The 15,882-nt window shown below is 49.9% G+C and overlaps 1 protein-coding gene across 1 annotated transcript; it reads left to right on the top strand.

Annotated features, from left to right (window-relative positions):
• Window positions 1-241: 241 nt before the first annotated feature.
• Window positions 242-5,382, top strand: LOC135187398 (interferon gamma-like). Its single transcript, XM_064166064.1, has 4 exons — window positions 242-364; window positions 2,620-2,688; window positions 3,041-3,220; window positions 5,257-5,382. The coding sequence occupies exons 1-4, from the start codon at window positions 242-244 to the stop codon at window positions 5,380-5,382; spliced, it is 498 nt and encodes a 165-aa protein (XP_064022134.1).
• Window positions 5,383-15,882: the final 10,500 nt, after the last annotated feature.

Below are 15,882 nucleotides of genomic sequence, written 5' to 3'. Positions count from 1 at the left end.
TTCCCTGTATTGGCCAAACCCAAAGGCTTCTTATCTAGCACTATCTTTCTTCTAAATATACACAGCCTGTGCTGACAAGCTGAAAAAATGCCCAGACCAGGTATAAATACCACTGGCAGGCAGATGAAGTTCATTACTCTACTTTCTTCTGCTAGAAGATTTGACTACTAGACATTGGAGCTCTCTGCTCTCCTCCTGCCACCTGAGACCTTACCTGAGCATTTTAACACAACCATCACCCATGGCTTGCCAGACCTACAGCTTGTGTGTCCTGGCTGTCCTCATGATCTGCTCTGGATGGTTTGCAAACAGCTTAAAGCTTCCTCAGCTCCAGATGGAGATAGACAAACTGAAAGCTGACTTTGTAAGTATGGTCTGCTGCTGAGCTTCTCCTTCTGCTTGTGCTTTGCCACCCAGACATGAGCAGAGCTTGACATACTCAGTGTGTCCCAATAGAAGGAGCAATCCTTTTGGTGATACCTTTTTTAAAGCAAGAATATGGACAATTGCTTTGGTTTTGCTGACTTCCTTTCACTGATGTGAGTTAGCTTTTCAGTAGCATTTCTTTCAGGGTCATTCTTCCTTTCATCAGAGCTTCTTCCAGCTCCCTTCAGCTTTTGATTATGTGGAATGTTCTATAAGGAGCTTTAGTGAAGTTCACAATTCATGAATGAATCTTGATTCAACCCCACTCAGAAGTAATTGACTGACTCAGTTTATTTTAGGTTAGTAATCTTAATGGGGGATTTAGTGCCAGCAACATAAACAAAACTGAGAGCAACTTTTGCTTAAACAAATGCATCTGACACTTATTAATAGCAGCAGTGTGTTGCTCAAGGTTGTTTCCTACTGCTTATTCATTTGCATCCTGCCTCCATTCTGCTTCCTTATCTCTGACTATGATCCAGCATGAGAATCACTTCTTTTTCAGACAGATTTTTTTGGGGGGGTAACTTGATAACTGCTCTGTTAATTCATTTGTCTTCATCTAGGAGGCACTGAAGTAGCTCAGAGATTATTCTCAATGCATATGTTTGAGCTTTTTCCTTAGGTGCACCAAAGCAACTGCAAGAGTCTGCTCCTGACTTTGCCAGAATTTGGAGCATAGGAAAAGGGGAATTTTGTAGTGAAGGAATGACTCTGACACCTCACAGGAAAGAAGCCTTGTGAGGTGCTTCATTGTTTATGGACTGATGGGGAACAGGCTGTAAAATTAGCTTTGTAGCTTGAATTGTTCATCAGCACAAATGAGAGAGGTTCTCACCAGAATGAGTGTGATTTGGTGAGTTTCTTGCAGTGGCATTAACAGCTGTGGTGTGCAGCAGGTGCTCAGCACCCCTCTGTGCACCAGCAAGACAAGCCTTGGCTATGTGGTCAGCACGGGGAGCCAATTGGCCTGGGGGTGTCTGTCAGCCTGCAGCTTTGCCCTTTGCACTCGTAGTTGGGTTACTGAGCAGACCAAAAAGGGAAAGAGTGACAAAAGAGGTACAAAAAAGAAAATGGAAGAGAGAGAGAGAGAGAGAGAGAAAGAAAGGGAGAGAAAGAAATAGAGAAAGTGAGAGAAAGAAAGAGAGAGAAAGAAAGAGAGAAAGAGAGAGAGAAAGAGAGAAAGAGAAAAAGAAAGAAAGAAAGAAAGAAAGAAAGAAAGAAAGAAAGAAAGAAAGAAAGAAAGAAAGAAAGAAAGAAAGAAAGAAAGAAAGAAAGAAAGAAAGAAAGAAAGAAAGAAAGAAAGAAAGAAAGAAAGAAAGAAAGAAAGAAAGAAAGAAAGAAAGAAAGAAAGAAAGAAAGAAAGAAAGAAAGAAAGAAAGGAAGGAAGGAAGAAGAAAGGAAAAGAAAGGAAAAGAAAGAAAGAAGAAAGGAACAGAAAGGAAAGGAAAAGGAAAAGGAAAAGGAAAAGGAAAAGGAAAAGGAAAAGGAAAGGAAAGGAAAGGAAAGGAAAGGAAAGGAAAGGAAAGAGAAGATAAGAGAAAAGAAAAGAAAGACAGGGAGGAGGAAATGATTCAGCTTGTCTTTCCTTGGTAGGAGAATTGCATTGCTTTCTGCTTCTTAGAACCTGCTGTATGCCAACATCTGACGGTGATACTCCATGCCCTTGAGCCTCCCAGGAGCTCCCTAACCATGTGTCTCCCCACAGCTGCCCCCAGGCTGCTGGGCTGGTCTCACTTCCACTCACTGCAGGTTTAACGTGCACTTGTTTGTTCCACATGAGGTTTTACTAAGACTGGATAAATGCAAGGCCACAGACTACACCCTGGTGGGCCCCAGCTTAGCAGAAGACTAAGGTCTGGCAAGGCTCTAGGCAGCTGCTGTGCTCCTGGACTCTGATTTTCAGCTGTCAGCACCAAATGCTGAGTGTCTGGTAGAAGAGATGATGCTAGATATGCAGATGAGCTGCGGCAGGAGAAGACACTGAGAGCACATGAATTCCATTTCTGGTGCAAGGCAGTTCCTCCAACACGATTTGATGCTTTGAGAAGTGAAAGCATTGCAATAGCCTTAGGCCAGTGCTGCAACCCCCCCACACCTCTCTGCTTTCCACTGCTCCTCCGAACAGAGACTGTGGATTTGCTCTGTGCTAAGTGCTGTTTGTGTAACGGAGATGCTTGCTCTTTGCTGCAGAACTCAAGCAACTCGGATGTAGCTGATGGTGGACCTATCTTCACAGACAAGCTGGCAAGTTGGACAGAGGTGAGTCAGAAGCAGACACCAAAAGCCATCTCGGGCACCCTGCGGGGGACTTTTGGTTCAAAGCAGCTCTCGGGGCCAGTGTTAACCAGCTGGGGTAGAACAAATATTAGCAGGGGCTTGGAAATGAGAAAACAACCCCAATAAAACTGCTTCCCATGAGGGTCAAAGGGCTTTGTACAGCACCACAAACTGATCCTGGGGCGCAGCCCAGCCCAGGAGATGAGCTACAGCCTCTTCGTCATCATCCTGCTTCACGGAGCAGTGAGAACCCCGGCGTGGTGCATCCCAGCTCCCTTCCTTTTCCTGCTGCAGGGCACTCACAGACCTTTCTTTCTGGCTGTGTTTTCAACAGAGGAATGAGAAAAGGATCATTCTGAGCCAGATTCTTTCCATGTACTTGAAAATGCTGGAGAGCACTGACAAGTCAAAGGCGCACGTCAAGCACATCTCTGAGGAGCTCTACACTCTGAAAAGCAGCCTTACTGATGGCTCAAAGAAGATGAAAGACCTCATGGACCTGGAAAAGATTCAGGTAAGGCTCTTCCTCTGCCTCTGAGGCTCATGACACTATATTTTCCAGTCGAGATTTGAGTGTGACTCAAGCCAATAATGCTTCACTTAACACGTCTGGTAACCCCCTTCGGGCTCAGCTAGCACTGGCAGACCTAATGTTTCCAGCTGCAGGGGCTGCTGCAGGGCTGTGGTGTGGGGTGTCAGTGTGGGGGCTGCCCTCCCACATCCCCTTGGCTCTTGGCACAGAGGTGCCAGCAGCGCTGATGCTTTGGCTGCCCACCAGAGCTGCCAGAAACATAGACTCATAGCCTCATAGACCCAGAGAACCAGAGCCTCATAGAATCAGACTCGCAGAACCATAGAATCTTAGAATCATAGAATCACAGAACCAGAGAATTACAGAACCATGGAATCACAGAACCATGGAACCAGAGAATCACAGATACATAGGATCATAGAATGGTCTAGGCTGGAAGGGACCTCCAGGTCCCTGGAAGGTCATCCAGTGCAATCTTCTGCAGTCAGCAGGGACATCGTCAAAGAGATCAGGTGACTCAGAACCCTCTTGAGCCTCACCTTCAATATCTCCATGGAAGGGGACCCAATCACCTCCCTGGGCAACCTGTTGCAGTGTTCCACCACCCCCATGCTGCAGAACCTGTTCCTAACATCCAAGCTCAATCTGCTCTGCTCTAGTTTGAAGCCATTGCCCTCCTCCTGTCCCTGCAGCCCTTTGCAAACAGTCTCTCTGCAGCCTTCTTTAGCCCCCTTCAGGCACTGGCAGGCTGCTGTGAGGTGTCCCTAGAGTCTCCTCTCCTCCAGGCTGACCATGGCTGTCTGTGGTTTAGAAACTGGCTGGGAAAGTTGTGTCTGTTACAATAAGCTACTAAGGGCTTTGGTGGCACTTGGTTTATTGAACCAGTGGTAAGAATCACTGATCTGTGCAGAGGTCTGGCTGAATAATGGCACTGGCCTCTGCACAGGTCCACAGACAATACCCCAGTGGAGGCAGCTCCCTGTTGGCAACTCATATATAATAACTGCAGTGCAGCAACATCTCACAGGGATGTGTCTGAGCAGAGAGCAACAAATCTGTGGCAAAGTGGCTCTTTGTGGTAGCAATTAAGAAGAGTCACTGGGAACTGCAGATGTCCATCTCATTCTTAGGAGGAGAGCCTGAGGGAGATGGGGCTCTGCTGCTTGGCCAGGAGGAGCCTGAGTGGGGACCTCAGGAATGGTTATAAAGATATGAATGTGACTGTTAAGAGGCTGGAGCCAGGCTCTGCTGGGTGATGCCCAGTGCCAGCACAAGGGGCAATGGGTGGGAGCTGAGGCATAGGAAGTGCCATGGAAACAGGAGGAGGAATTTTTTTTCCCTGTGAGGCTGCCCAGGGGGGTTGTGGAGTCTCCCTCTGTGGAGACATTCCAGAGCTGCCTGGATGTGTTGCTGTGTGCTCTGCTCTGGGTGCTCCTGCTCTGGCAGGGGGATTGGACTGGCTGAGCTTTGGAGGTCCCTTCCAGCCCCTGACACTCTGTGATGCTGTGATTTCATTGGAAGCCCAGGAAGAAACCCCCCCAGTCTGTCTTTGGTCCCAGATGTGGACCATTCCTGGAGGGCAGTTTTGCTTGTCTAATTCTCCAGAAAGAGATAATTGTTTGCCAGGCTGGTGCTAGAATGGTTCCTTTTGATTGCTGTGCACTAAGGCTGCAGCAAAGTGTTGGGTGCTCACCCTGGCAGCACTGTGATCACAACGGGGCAGAATTCCAGCTGCAGCCCATGCAGAGAACCAGGCTGGCACGAACCTGGCAGAATCACAGTGGGGCAGAACCAGGCAGCCCATGGCATCCCAACCAAACCAATTCTGTGGTTTCACAGGATCACAGAAACATGCAGGCTGGCAAAGCCCCTGGGGATCACCAAGTCCGAGCCCTAACCCTGCTCTGCAAGATCCACCTTAAAGCGTATCCCTAAGCACCACAGGCAAGGCGGTGATCAGTTAAGCCATCACACCTCCCGGGCTGACCTTCTCCCCCTTTGTTTCTCTCCCCCAACAGATGAGCGACTTGAAAGTCCAGCGCAAAGCTGTGAATGAGCTGTTCAGCGTCTTGCAAAAGCTGACAGACTCCTCGAGCTCTCCCAAAACGAAACGGAGCCAGTTTCAGAGGAGGTGCAGATGCTGATGACATCCTAATGACCTTTGGTACTGAGCTGTTGTGCAAACGCTGTTATGATGCACAGGGGTTGGGTTGGGGTTGTTTTGAGTCTTTCGGGGGAGGTTTTTTTGTATACCTTTATTTATTGATATTTAAATATTTTGGAACCCTTATTTATAAAGAAGCACCCATCAAAGTATTTATACCTCCTGCTACCACTGTGTCTCAAAATCTGGTGCAGCTCTTCTGTGTTTGTTGGCCTGGGAGCAGAGGATAAGGATTGTTTGCCCACTTTCCACGTGGAAATCCTGAGCTGCTGTGCTGTGCTCCTCAGCTTTCCACCTGGTGCTGCCAGAGAATAAGGCAGTGTTTGACCACTCTCCACGTGGAAGTCCTGAGGTGCTGTGCTCCTCACCTTTCATAGAATCATAGAATCAACCAGGTTGGAAGAGACTTCCAAGATCATCCAGTCCAACCCAGCACCCAGCCCTATCTGCTTTCCACGTGGAAATCCTGAAGTGCTGTGCTGTGGTACTCACTTTCCACCTGGTGCTGTCAAGCAGAGGATAAGGATTGTTTGCCCACTTTCCACGTGGAAATCCTGAGCTGCTGTGCTGTGGTCCTCACTTTCCACCTGATGCTGTCTTGAGAGAGGGATGTTTAGCCTCATCCTTCACCTGCTTGGCACGGAGATGCAAGCAGCACTGTGGAGAAGGCTCAGAGAAAGCCCCCATAGTCATGCCTGCTTGCTTCGAAGCATCTCTCACTCCAGCTCCAGCACGCAGACCTGCTTAAGGACAAGAGAAGCTTGAAGCACTTTGTTTGACTGTGGCACTGATGATAAATTGCTGGTAATTATTGTGGTGCACTGAAGTTCCCAGCAGGCTCCAGAAAATGTGATTAACTCTTCTTGCACTGACTTCAGCTCAGCAGTTTGGAGAAGTTCTGTTAACGGAGTCTTTTTTTTCTGGCATGGTGAATGATTTTGATGCATCTGATAGAGGTGAAGGTTTTTTATCTCAAGGGCTGTTATTTTTTTTGTACCAGAGGAGTATTGGATTTGCCAGTGGAAGCTTTTTGAAATGTGGACATTAGAAAGTGAGCAAAGACATGAATAAAATGTGCTTGCTTATTTCTTCACCACTGTCTCTGTGAAAATCAGACCTCGGATCTAGCTCTGTGTTGTCACAAAAGCTGGCCCTGCCCATTGTGTCACAGACCACAGGGTGTTAGGGGTTGGAAGGGACCTCTGGAGAGCTTCCAGTCCAACCCCCCTGCCACAGCAGCACCACAGAATCCAGCTCAGGTTGCACAGGAGCACATCCAGACAGGGCTGGAAAGGCTCCAGAGAAGGAGACTCCACAGCCTCTCTGGGCAGCCTGTGCCAGGGCTCTCTCACCCTTACACTCAAGAAGTTCTTCCTCATGCTGAGCTGCAACTTCCATCCCTTGTCCCTTATCCTATGGCAGGGCACAGGTGAGCAGAGGTTGTCCCTGTCCCTTTCTCCCTGACCCCCAGCCCTCAGCTCTTGATAGACATTGCTCAGATCCCCTCTCAACCTTCTCCTCTGCAGCCTAAGCAGCCCCAGGGCTCTCAGCCTCTCCTCCTCAGGCAGTGCTCCAGTCCCTTCAGCATCCTGAAGGCTGAGACTCTCTCCAGCAGATCCCTGTCCCTGTTTTTGATGTGAGAACCTATCATTTCTTCTCTCACATCCATGGCAGTCCTGGATCTCCTCTTCTGTGTCACTCCTCACTGTGCCCAAATAAGTGAAGTGTTTACAGCTAAGCTACAAACGGATTTTAGCAGCTATCCTAAATATTTCTGAAGAGAAACACAGCAGGAAATGTTTGACATTTTGACTGAAGATCAGTGTCATTCCCTTCAGCTATGCAAACTGAGAAAGAAAGTCAATAACTCCACACAATAGGCAACATAAAGATATCTATCACCCAGTAGTTAAGATTAGGAAGGGGGGAAAATCAAAAGGAAAGAGAGCATTGCCCTCTGTGTGTCACTTGTACAGCACATTGATTCTGTCCTTACTCTCTAGTCCTGCCTGTTATCAGCACTGACATTAATCTGGCATTTCATTGCCTTGTCATTCAGTATTGTGATACCCTTTAACAGTTCTTGGCAGGCAGATCTCCTCTCTGCTGTCCTGGGCGTATCAACAAACTTAATTATGGAACTCCTCCAGGGATGAGGACTCCACCACCTCCCTGGGCAGCCCATTCCAATGCCAATCACTCTTGCGGGCAAGAACTGCTTCCTGACATCCAGCCTAGACCTTCCTTGGCACAGCTTGAGGCTGTGTCATTCCCCAGCTCATGATTTTGTTATCCTCAGGCTGTTAATGTCACCAGTGGGCAGGAAATTCTCACACAATGACCTTTCTTATAGGTTCCTGAAGGCCACAGAATCAGAATGTCAGGAGCTGGAAGGGACCGCCAAAGCTCAGCCAGTCCAAGCCCCCTGCCAGAGCAGCAGCACCTAGAGCAGAGCACACAGCAACACATCCAGGCAGCTCTGGAGTATCTGCAGAGAGCTCCACAACCCCCCCGGGCAGCCTGTTCCTGTGTTTGGAGAGCTGGCATGAGACAGCACTAAAGTGGTTATAAAGATGTAAAGGTCTGGCAGGGGAGTTAGACTGGATGAGCTTTTAGGAGCCCTCCAACCCCTGACATTCTGTGATTCTCAGAGTGAATGAGCATCTATTCAGTTGGTCAGATGGGAAAAAGAGCAAAGCTTTAGACTGGTCTAAAACTTCCTCCTCAGTCCTTGTTTCCATGTCAGATTTCTACTGCTTTTCACAGGCTCACAGGGTGTTAGGGGTTGGAAGGGACCTCCAGAGATCTTCCAGTCCAGCCCTGCCAGAGCAGGACCAGAGAATCCAGCACAGGTCACACAGGAACACATCCAGATGGAGCTGGAAAGGCTCCAGAGAAGGAGACTCCACAACCTCTCTGGGCTCTCCTGTGACCTTGTAATCAGGCATTTTCCTCTCTGGCCACCTGATCCTCTTTTTCTCTTCCTCTCAGCACAGTTCTGTGGCTTTTAATCCTGCTTGGCCCTTCCCAAAGCACAGCCTTCCAGAGCTAACCCCTAAGGGCTGACACTCATCCTTTCTTACAGACCTCTTTGCAGGACCCACTGCTTCCCACGAGGTGTGACCCAAACAATGCACAGAGGAAGCATCTCTCAGATGCATGCATGGGTGTTGCTGTCAAAGCATGCATGCCTATTTTCAGAAACCCCCAAACCACTCTTTCTTCACCCTCAGCCCCCATAGCTTCAGCAAAGCCCACATCGTTCACTCAGGCACCTCAGCAGCTTCCAAAAGTAACTGTTTGACCTTTTTATGTCCATCCTCATCCTCTCTCCTCTCTTTATCCTGCTTTTTTTCTAACCACTCAGTTGCATAGTGGGTCCAGGAAACGCAGCAGGACCTTGTGAGCTCATCTCAAGCACTGGTAGTGAGTTCAGCTGCACAGGTACTGTCACACTCTGTCCCATTCACTATCATAGAATCATAGAATCAGCCAGGTTGGAAGAGAGCTCCAAGCTCAGCCAGTCCAACCTAGCACCCAGCCCTATCCAGTCAACCAGACCATGGCACTAAGTGCCCCAGCCAGGCTTGGCTTCAATGCCTCCTGGGATGGTGACTCCACCACCTCCCTGGGCAGCCCATTCCAATGCCAATCACTCTCTCTGACAACAACTTCCTCCTAACATCCAGCCTAGACCTCCCCTGGCACAACTTGAGACTGTGTCCCCTTGTTCTGTTGCTGCTTGCCTGGCAGAAGAGCCCAACCCCACCTGGCTACAGCCTCCCTGCAGGTAGCTGCAGACAGCAATGAGCTCTGCCCTGAGCCTCCTCTTCTGCAGGCTGCACACCCCCAGCTCCCTCAGCCTCTCCTCCAGGCCCCTCCCCAGCTTTGTCACCCTTCTCTGGACACCTTCCAGCACCTCAACATCTCTCTGGAACTGAGGAGCCCAGAACTGGACACAGCACTCAAGGTGTGGCCTGAGCAGTGCTGAGCACAGGGGCAGAAGAACCTCCCTTTTCTATCACCACATCTGCCTCAGAGTGTTAGAGGCAAGCCAAGTTTTCTTCCCAGCAGCTGCACAATTGTCAGAGCTGCTGAGCTCTTAGAGCTCAGAATTTCACCTCTCAGAATGAACAGAATTTCACCTCTGGGCTGAGCAAGAGAGCAGCTGCCAGGAGCACTGCATGCAGCTCAGCTCTGGACTGCCTCTGCTTGCAGAAGGTGGCAGAAAGCAATGGAAAAGCAAACCACAGACCTCATGAACTAGAAGGGAGCTGCAGATCCTAACAAGCTGTGGCTCTCAGGAGCCATAGATTCCCTGATATCCCTGACATCCAGCATTGCATACCTGCTCCTGTTGGCTCCCTGGCCAGCTGTAACCAGAAGGATGAATCCTGTTGCAGTCAAAGCTAAGCAGTGAGCAGGGCTTGCAGCCACGGACCAAGAGTTAAAGCTCAGCACATCAAAGCAGCACTCAGATGATCTTGCTTAGCTGTTTCTAGATAACAAAAGGCACTAAATTACTCACAGGGCTGCCAAGAAAGTTGCCTGACTGATTCCTAAAAGCAATAATGCTAAACTAAAAAGAGCAAGAACAGCCAATTTGTGGTTCCTCTTCCAAGGCAGTGAAGACAAGAGTGAAAAATCACAGAATCACATCCAATTAACCAGGTTGGAAAAGACCTTTGACATCATCAAGTCCAATCTATCACCTAACCCTTCTGATTTTCAGCTGTCTGGATGGAAGTAGTGCTGGGTTTGGTGGTGGTGTTTGTAGATTCTGCAGAGCCTGCAAAACTTGGTGACATCTGGGATGTAAGGACTCAAAAAGGGCTGACCTGGAGAAAAGGCTGCTAGCCTGGGTCTAGAAAGAAGGGATTTGGGAGGAAAAATGTGACTCCACTTGAGCATAAGGAACTCAAACTGGCCTTGGGCATTCATAGAGAGACCACAAGGACTTCAGTGTGTGTAGAAAAAGACAGATTCAAGGGCTGAAAGGAATTTACCTCAGCACAGAGATAAAGCTGAATGCTTACTTCTGAATGAGTGAAGAGGGAATGAGAGAGAAGAGTGAATGAGAAGAGTAAATGAGAGAGAAGAGTGAATGAGAAGAGTAAATGACAGAGAAGAGTGAATGAGAGAGAAAAGTGAGGCTGTGGCTGCTTCTTCCCTGGAGGTGTTCAAGGCCAGGTTGGATGAGGTCTTGAGTGACCTGTTCTAGTGGGAGGTGTCTCTGCCTATGGCAGGGGCTTGGAACTGGCTGAGCTTTGAGCTCCCTTCCAACCTAACCCACTCTATCATTCTATGATTCTAAGTTCTTCACCATGGGGGTGGTGAGAGACTGGAGCAGGTTGCCCAGGGGAAGCCTCATTCCTGGAAGTTTTGAAGGCCAGGCTGGATCACAGAATCACAGGATGTCAGGGGTTGGATCCTGGAGTCCACCCCCCTGCCATACAGTCTAGTTCAGGTCACAGAGGAAAGCATCCAGGTGGGCCTTGAAAGTCTTCAGGGAAGGAGACTCCAGGATGTGACTCTGATGCGTCCTGATCCATGGCAGGGGAATTGGAACTGGCTGATCCTTGAGGTCCCTTCCAACCCTGACAGTTCTGTGGTTCTGGGACATGACAGAGGTTGAAGTAGAGTCCTGTGTGGTCACAGCCTCTACACTAGCCCCAGGGAGGGTGGCGCAGGATGCCTATCACCTCCCAGATGGGGGCAGAGAGTGCACACGGCTGGCATGGTGCAAGCAGGGTGGCTGCACCCCACTGGGCTCTGCACCTCTGGCTGTCTCCCACTAGCTGTGTGTGGGATGTGCAAACAGATGGTTTTCAAAAGGTCATGTTGGAAAGATAGCTCAAACACAAGCAAATGCACTCAGGAAGAGTGTTCTGCTTGCTGCCTACTTCCCACCACCCCCTCGGAAAGGTTGCCAGCATCTTTAGCAGATGACTTTGTCATCCTAGGCCACTAAGCACCACCCTGTAAAGAAACTGTGCAGCATTCCCAGGTAGCTCCACACTGCAGAAGCAATTCCCTCCGAGCAAAAGCCAGAGGCCCAGCAGAGGTGGGGGATGAGGCAGCACCACACAGCCTGCTCCTGCACCCACCCACACAGTGCCAAGGGGAAGCTCACATCAGACAGGTCAACACATATCACAGAATCACAGAATGGGTTAGGTTGGAAGGGACCTCAAAGCTCAGCCTGCTCCAACCCCCTGCAGAGCAGGAGCACCTAGAGCAGATCACACAGCAACACATCCAGGCAGCTCTTGGATATCTCCAGAGAGGGAGACTCCACAGCCCCCTTGGGCAGCCTGTGCCAGGCTTCTGCCACACTCACAGGGAAAAAAAATCCTTCTCATGTTTAAATGAAACTTCCTATGCCTCAGCTGCCACCCATTGCCCCTTGGCCTGGCACTGGGCACCACCCAGCAGAGCCTGGCTCCAGCCTCCTGCCACTCACCTGCACATCTTTATAACCATTGATGAGGTCCCCCCTCAGGCTCCTCTTCTCCCAGCAGCACAGCCCCAGCTCCCTCAGGCTCTCCTACTAACAGAGATGTTCCATTCCCTTCATCACCTTTGTGGCTCTGTGCTGGACTCTCTCAAGCAGTTCTACACCACTCTTGAACTGAGGGCCCCAGAACTGGACACAGTACTCCAGATGCAGCTTCAGCAGGGCAGAGTAGAGGGGCAAAAGAACCTCTCAACCTACTAGCCACAGCCTTTTTAATATACCTCTTGCCCACCAGAGCACATTGCTGGCTCATGGTCAACCTAAAGGAGGAAGCTGTTGGCAGAGAGAGTGATTGGCATTGGAATGGGCTGCCCAGGGAGGTGGTGGAGTTGCTGTCCTGGAGGTGTTGAAGCAAAGCCTGGATGAGGCACTTAGTGCCATGGTCTAGATGACTGCATAGGGCTGGGTGCTAGGTTGGACTGGCTGAGCTTGGAGGTCTCTTCCAACCTGCTTGATTCTATTCTATTCTATTCTATTCTATTCTATTCTATTCTATTCTATTCTATTCTATTCTATTCTATTCTATTCCATTCCATTCCATTCCATTCCATTCCATTCCATTCCATTCCATTCCATTCTATTCTATTCTATTCTATTCTATTCTATTCTATTCTATTCTATTCTGTTCTATTCTGTTCTGTTCTGTTCTAAAAAGAACAACCATCTTCTTCTCCTCATGCACAGCTTAGACCTTCTGCAAGCTCCTACAGAGCTGACTAATGCCTAGAAACATCCTCACCCCTAAGGCCTGACAGAGCTCCACTGTGACAGAGGAGAACTGTCTGCAAACCCCTTCCAAAGCACCTTTTGTTTTCCATGCTTGGCAGAAGCTGGCAGCTGTGGCAGCAAGGCAGTGCCACCACTGCCAGGACCAAACAAGACCCGAAACAAGGCAGGACACCAGCAAGCAAACCAGCAAACAAACAAACAAAAGCCCAGAGCAAGGCAAATGGTGCTTGTCAGTGCTGAGTTTCATTTTGCACTGGTAGCCCACAGCAGGCTTACAGGAAATGTCAGCTGGTGGCATGTAAATTTACCGTAATGCTGTGTTAGCCTCAGCTGCAGCTGACCACAAGAGGTGCACTTGGCAGGAAAATAAAGAGAAGCATTCACAGCAGCAGGGCAATGCATGACAGGAAGCAAACCTGCAGGATGCTGCCACTGGCTGCAATCTTAGAGCCTCAGTAGTGGCCTCTCCCTCCAAACCGTGGTAGTGGAATTCCCACCAGGGGAAAATACAGCTACGGTGGGAAAAGTGAAAATGGTGCTGCTGTTATCACAGAATCAAACATCCAGGCTGGAAAAGACCCTCAGGGTCGTCAAGCTCAACCTAGAAACCTGCTGTGCAAAGGGTTTTACTGCCTTAGAGCATACTGCTCTGAGGAGCAGGGGGGTATATTGCTGGCACACAAAGCAGAAGGCTGACCTAAGCATACTCCTTCCCCTCCAGCAGGATGAGTCACAGAACCTTAGAGGTGGGAAGGGACCTCCAGAGATCATAGAATCATAGAATCAGCCAGGTTGGAAGAGAGCTCCAAGCTCAGCCAGGCCAACCTAGCATCCAGCCCTATCCAATCAACCAGACCATGGCACTAAGTGCCCCAGCCAGGCTTGGCTTGAACACCTCTAGGGACAGTGACTCCACCACCTCCCTGGGCAGCCCATTCCAGAGCATCCAGTCCAACCCCCCTGCCAAAGCAGATTCCCCTAGGATAGTGCACACAGGAATGCATCCAGGTGGCTTTGGAAAGGCTCCAGAGAAGAAGACTCCACAATCTCTCTGGGCAGCCTGTGCCAGGGCTCTGGCAGCCTCACTCCAAAGAAGTTTCTCCTCCTGTGGAGCTGAAACCTTCTCTGTTCCAGTTTGCATCCATTGCTCCTTGGCTCATTGCTGCTGAGCACCCAAAAGAGCTTGGCCCCCTCCACTTGACCCCCACCCCTCAGCTATTGATAGACATTGCTCAGATCCCCTCTCAGCCTTCTCTTCTGCAGACTAAACAGCCCCAGGGCTCTCAGTCTCTCTCCATAGGGGAGATGCTCAGCTCCCCCACTCATCCTCGTGGCTCTCTGCTGGACTCTCTCCAGCAGGTCCCTGTCTCTCCTGAACTGGAGAGCCCAAAACTGAGCACAGTATTGCAGGTGTGGTCTGATGAGGGCAGAGTAGAGGGGGAGAAGAACCTCCCTAGCTCTGCTGGCTACACTTTCCTGATGCAGCCCAGGCTGCCATTGGCTCTGATGGCCACAAGGGCACATTGCTGGCCCATGCAGCACTTGCTGCCCACCAGCACTCCAAGAGCTTTCTCCATGGAGCTGCTTTCCAGGGTAAGCTCTTTTCCCATGATATCCATCAAAGCAGAATTCAGTGTCTGTACAGCTCCCTTTTCTCCAGCTGTCTTCAAGAGAGTTGTTCCAGGCATCTGCATTCACTTGGAAACTCTTCTGTCTGCACACAGTATTCAGGTGGTGCCTACTACAGCCTGGGAAGAGTAGGACCCAGATGAGGTCTGGGTGCCAACTTTTTCTAGCTAAGACTGCTCAGTTCAAAGATACTCCTCAGGAAAGCAGTTTAAGACAAGACAGAAATGTGAGACTAAGCAGAGCTGCCTCCTGATCACAGGAACAGCCCCAGCAGTCGAGAGGGACCAGAAATGCTGAGGCTGACATCTTTGAGAGCTGCCAGCTCTTCCTGGCAGATTCATAGAACCACAGAAAGGCTCAGGTTGGAAGGGACCTCAGAGATCATCTGCTCCAACCTCCCTGCCACATCTGCAGCTTGCTCTGTCAGATGTCACAGCACTTCACAGGAGATGGAAGGGACGATCACTGTTATCTTCAGAAGGAGGAAAGGAAACAGAAGAACATAAAGTGATTGGCAAAAGCCCTAGAGGAAGACACAGAACAGATTTGCTGATGTTACCACCAGCAGCATGAATGTTGGTGACACTTTTATCAGCCTCCTTCAGCTTCCTCCCTCAGAGAGATGGCACAGAAGCACAGAAACACTCAGGCTGGCAAAGCCCCTCAGGAGCACCAAGTCCAACCCACATCCCTACTCTACAAGCTGCACCCTGAACCACAGCCCCAAGCACCACAGACAAAACACCTTGAAACACAGCCAGGATTGGGAAACCCACCACCAACCTGGGAAGCTCATTCCAACCCCTGACCATTCTTGACAGGAAAAAATGTTTCCTGATGTCCAGTCTAAACCTACCCAGTGGCATCTGGAGGCCATCCCCTCTTGTTCTGTCTCAAATTGCCTGTGAGCAGAGCCCAGCAGCAGCCTCTCCACAACCTCCTTTCAGGCAGCTGCAGACAGCCATGAGCTCTGCCCTCGGCCTCCTCTGTTTCACACTACCCATCCTTCCGTCTCTCCTCATCAGATTTACTCCCCAGGCCCTTCCCCAGCTTCCTTGCCCTCCTCTGCACTGGCTCCAGCACCTCCACAGCTCTCTTGTATTGAGGTGCCCAAAACTGAACACAGCACTCAAGGTGTGGCCTCACCAGAGCAGAGTCCAAGTGGACAATCACCTCCCTGCTCCTGCTGGCCACAGCATTTCTGATCCCAGCCAGGATGCCATTGGCTTTCTTGGCCACCTGGGCACACTGCTGGCTCATCTTCAGCTCCTGTCTATTACAACCCTCAGGTCCCTTTCTGCCAGCAGCTCTCCAGCCACACTGCCCCAAACCTGTAGTGTGGGATCTGGAATTGGGCATTGTTGAAGCTCATCCTGTTAGCATTGCCTCATCCACCCAATTTATCCCAGTCCCTCTGCAGAGCCTCCCTACCCTACTTAGTGCCATGGTCTGGTTGACTGGACAGGGCTGGGTGCTAGGTTGGACTGGATGGTCTTGGGGGGTCTCTTCCAACCTGGCTGATTCTATGATTCTATGATTTGAAGATCAACACTGCCACCTGACTCGGTGCCATCTGCGAGCTCACTGCTGCCACACTCCATAGAA

This window comes from Pogoniulus pusillus, chromosome 27 (assembly GCF_015220805.1).
Source record: "Pogoniulus pusillus isolate bPogPus1 chromosome 27, bPogPus1.pri, whole genome shotgun sequence".
In the NCBI taxonomy this organism is placed as follows: Eukaryota; Metazoa; Chordata; class Aves; order Piciformes; family Lybiidae; genus Pogoniulus; species Pogoniulus pusillus.
The sequence above is the reverse complement of the archived record's forward strand: the minus strand, read 5'-3'. Positions and strand labels throughout refer to the sequence as shown.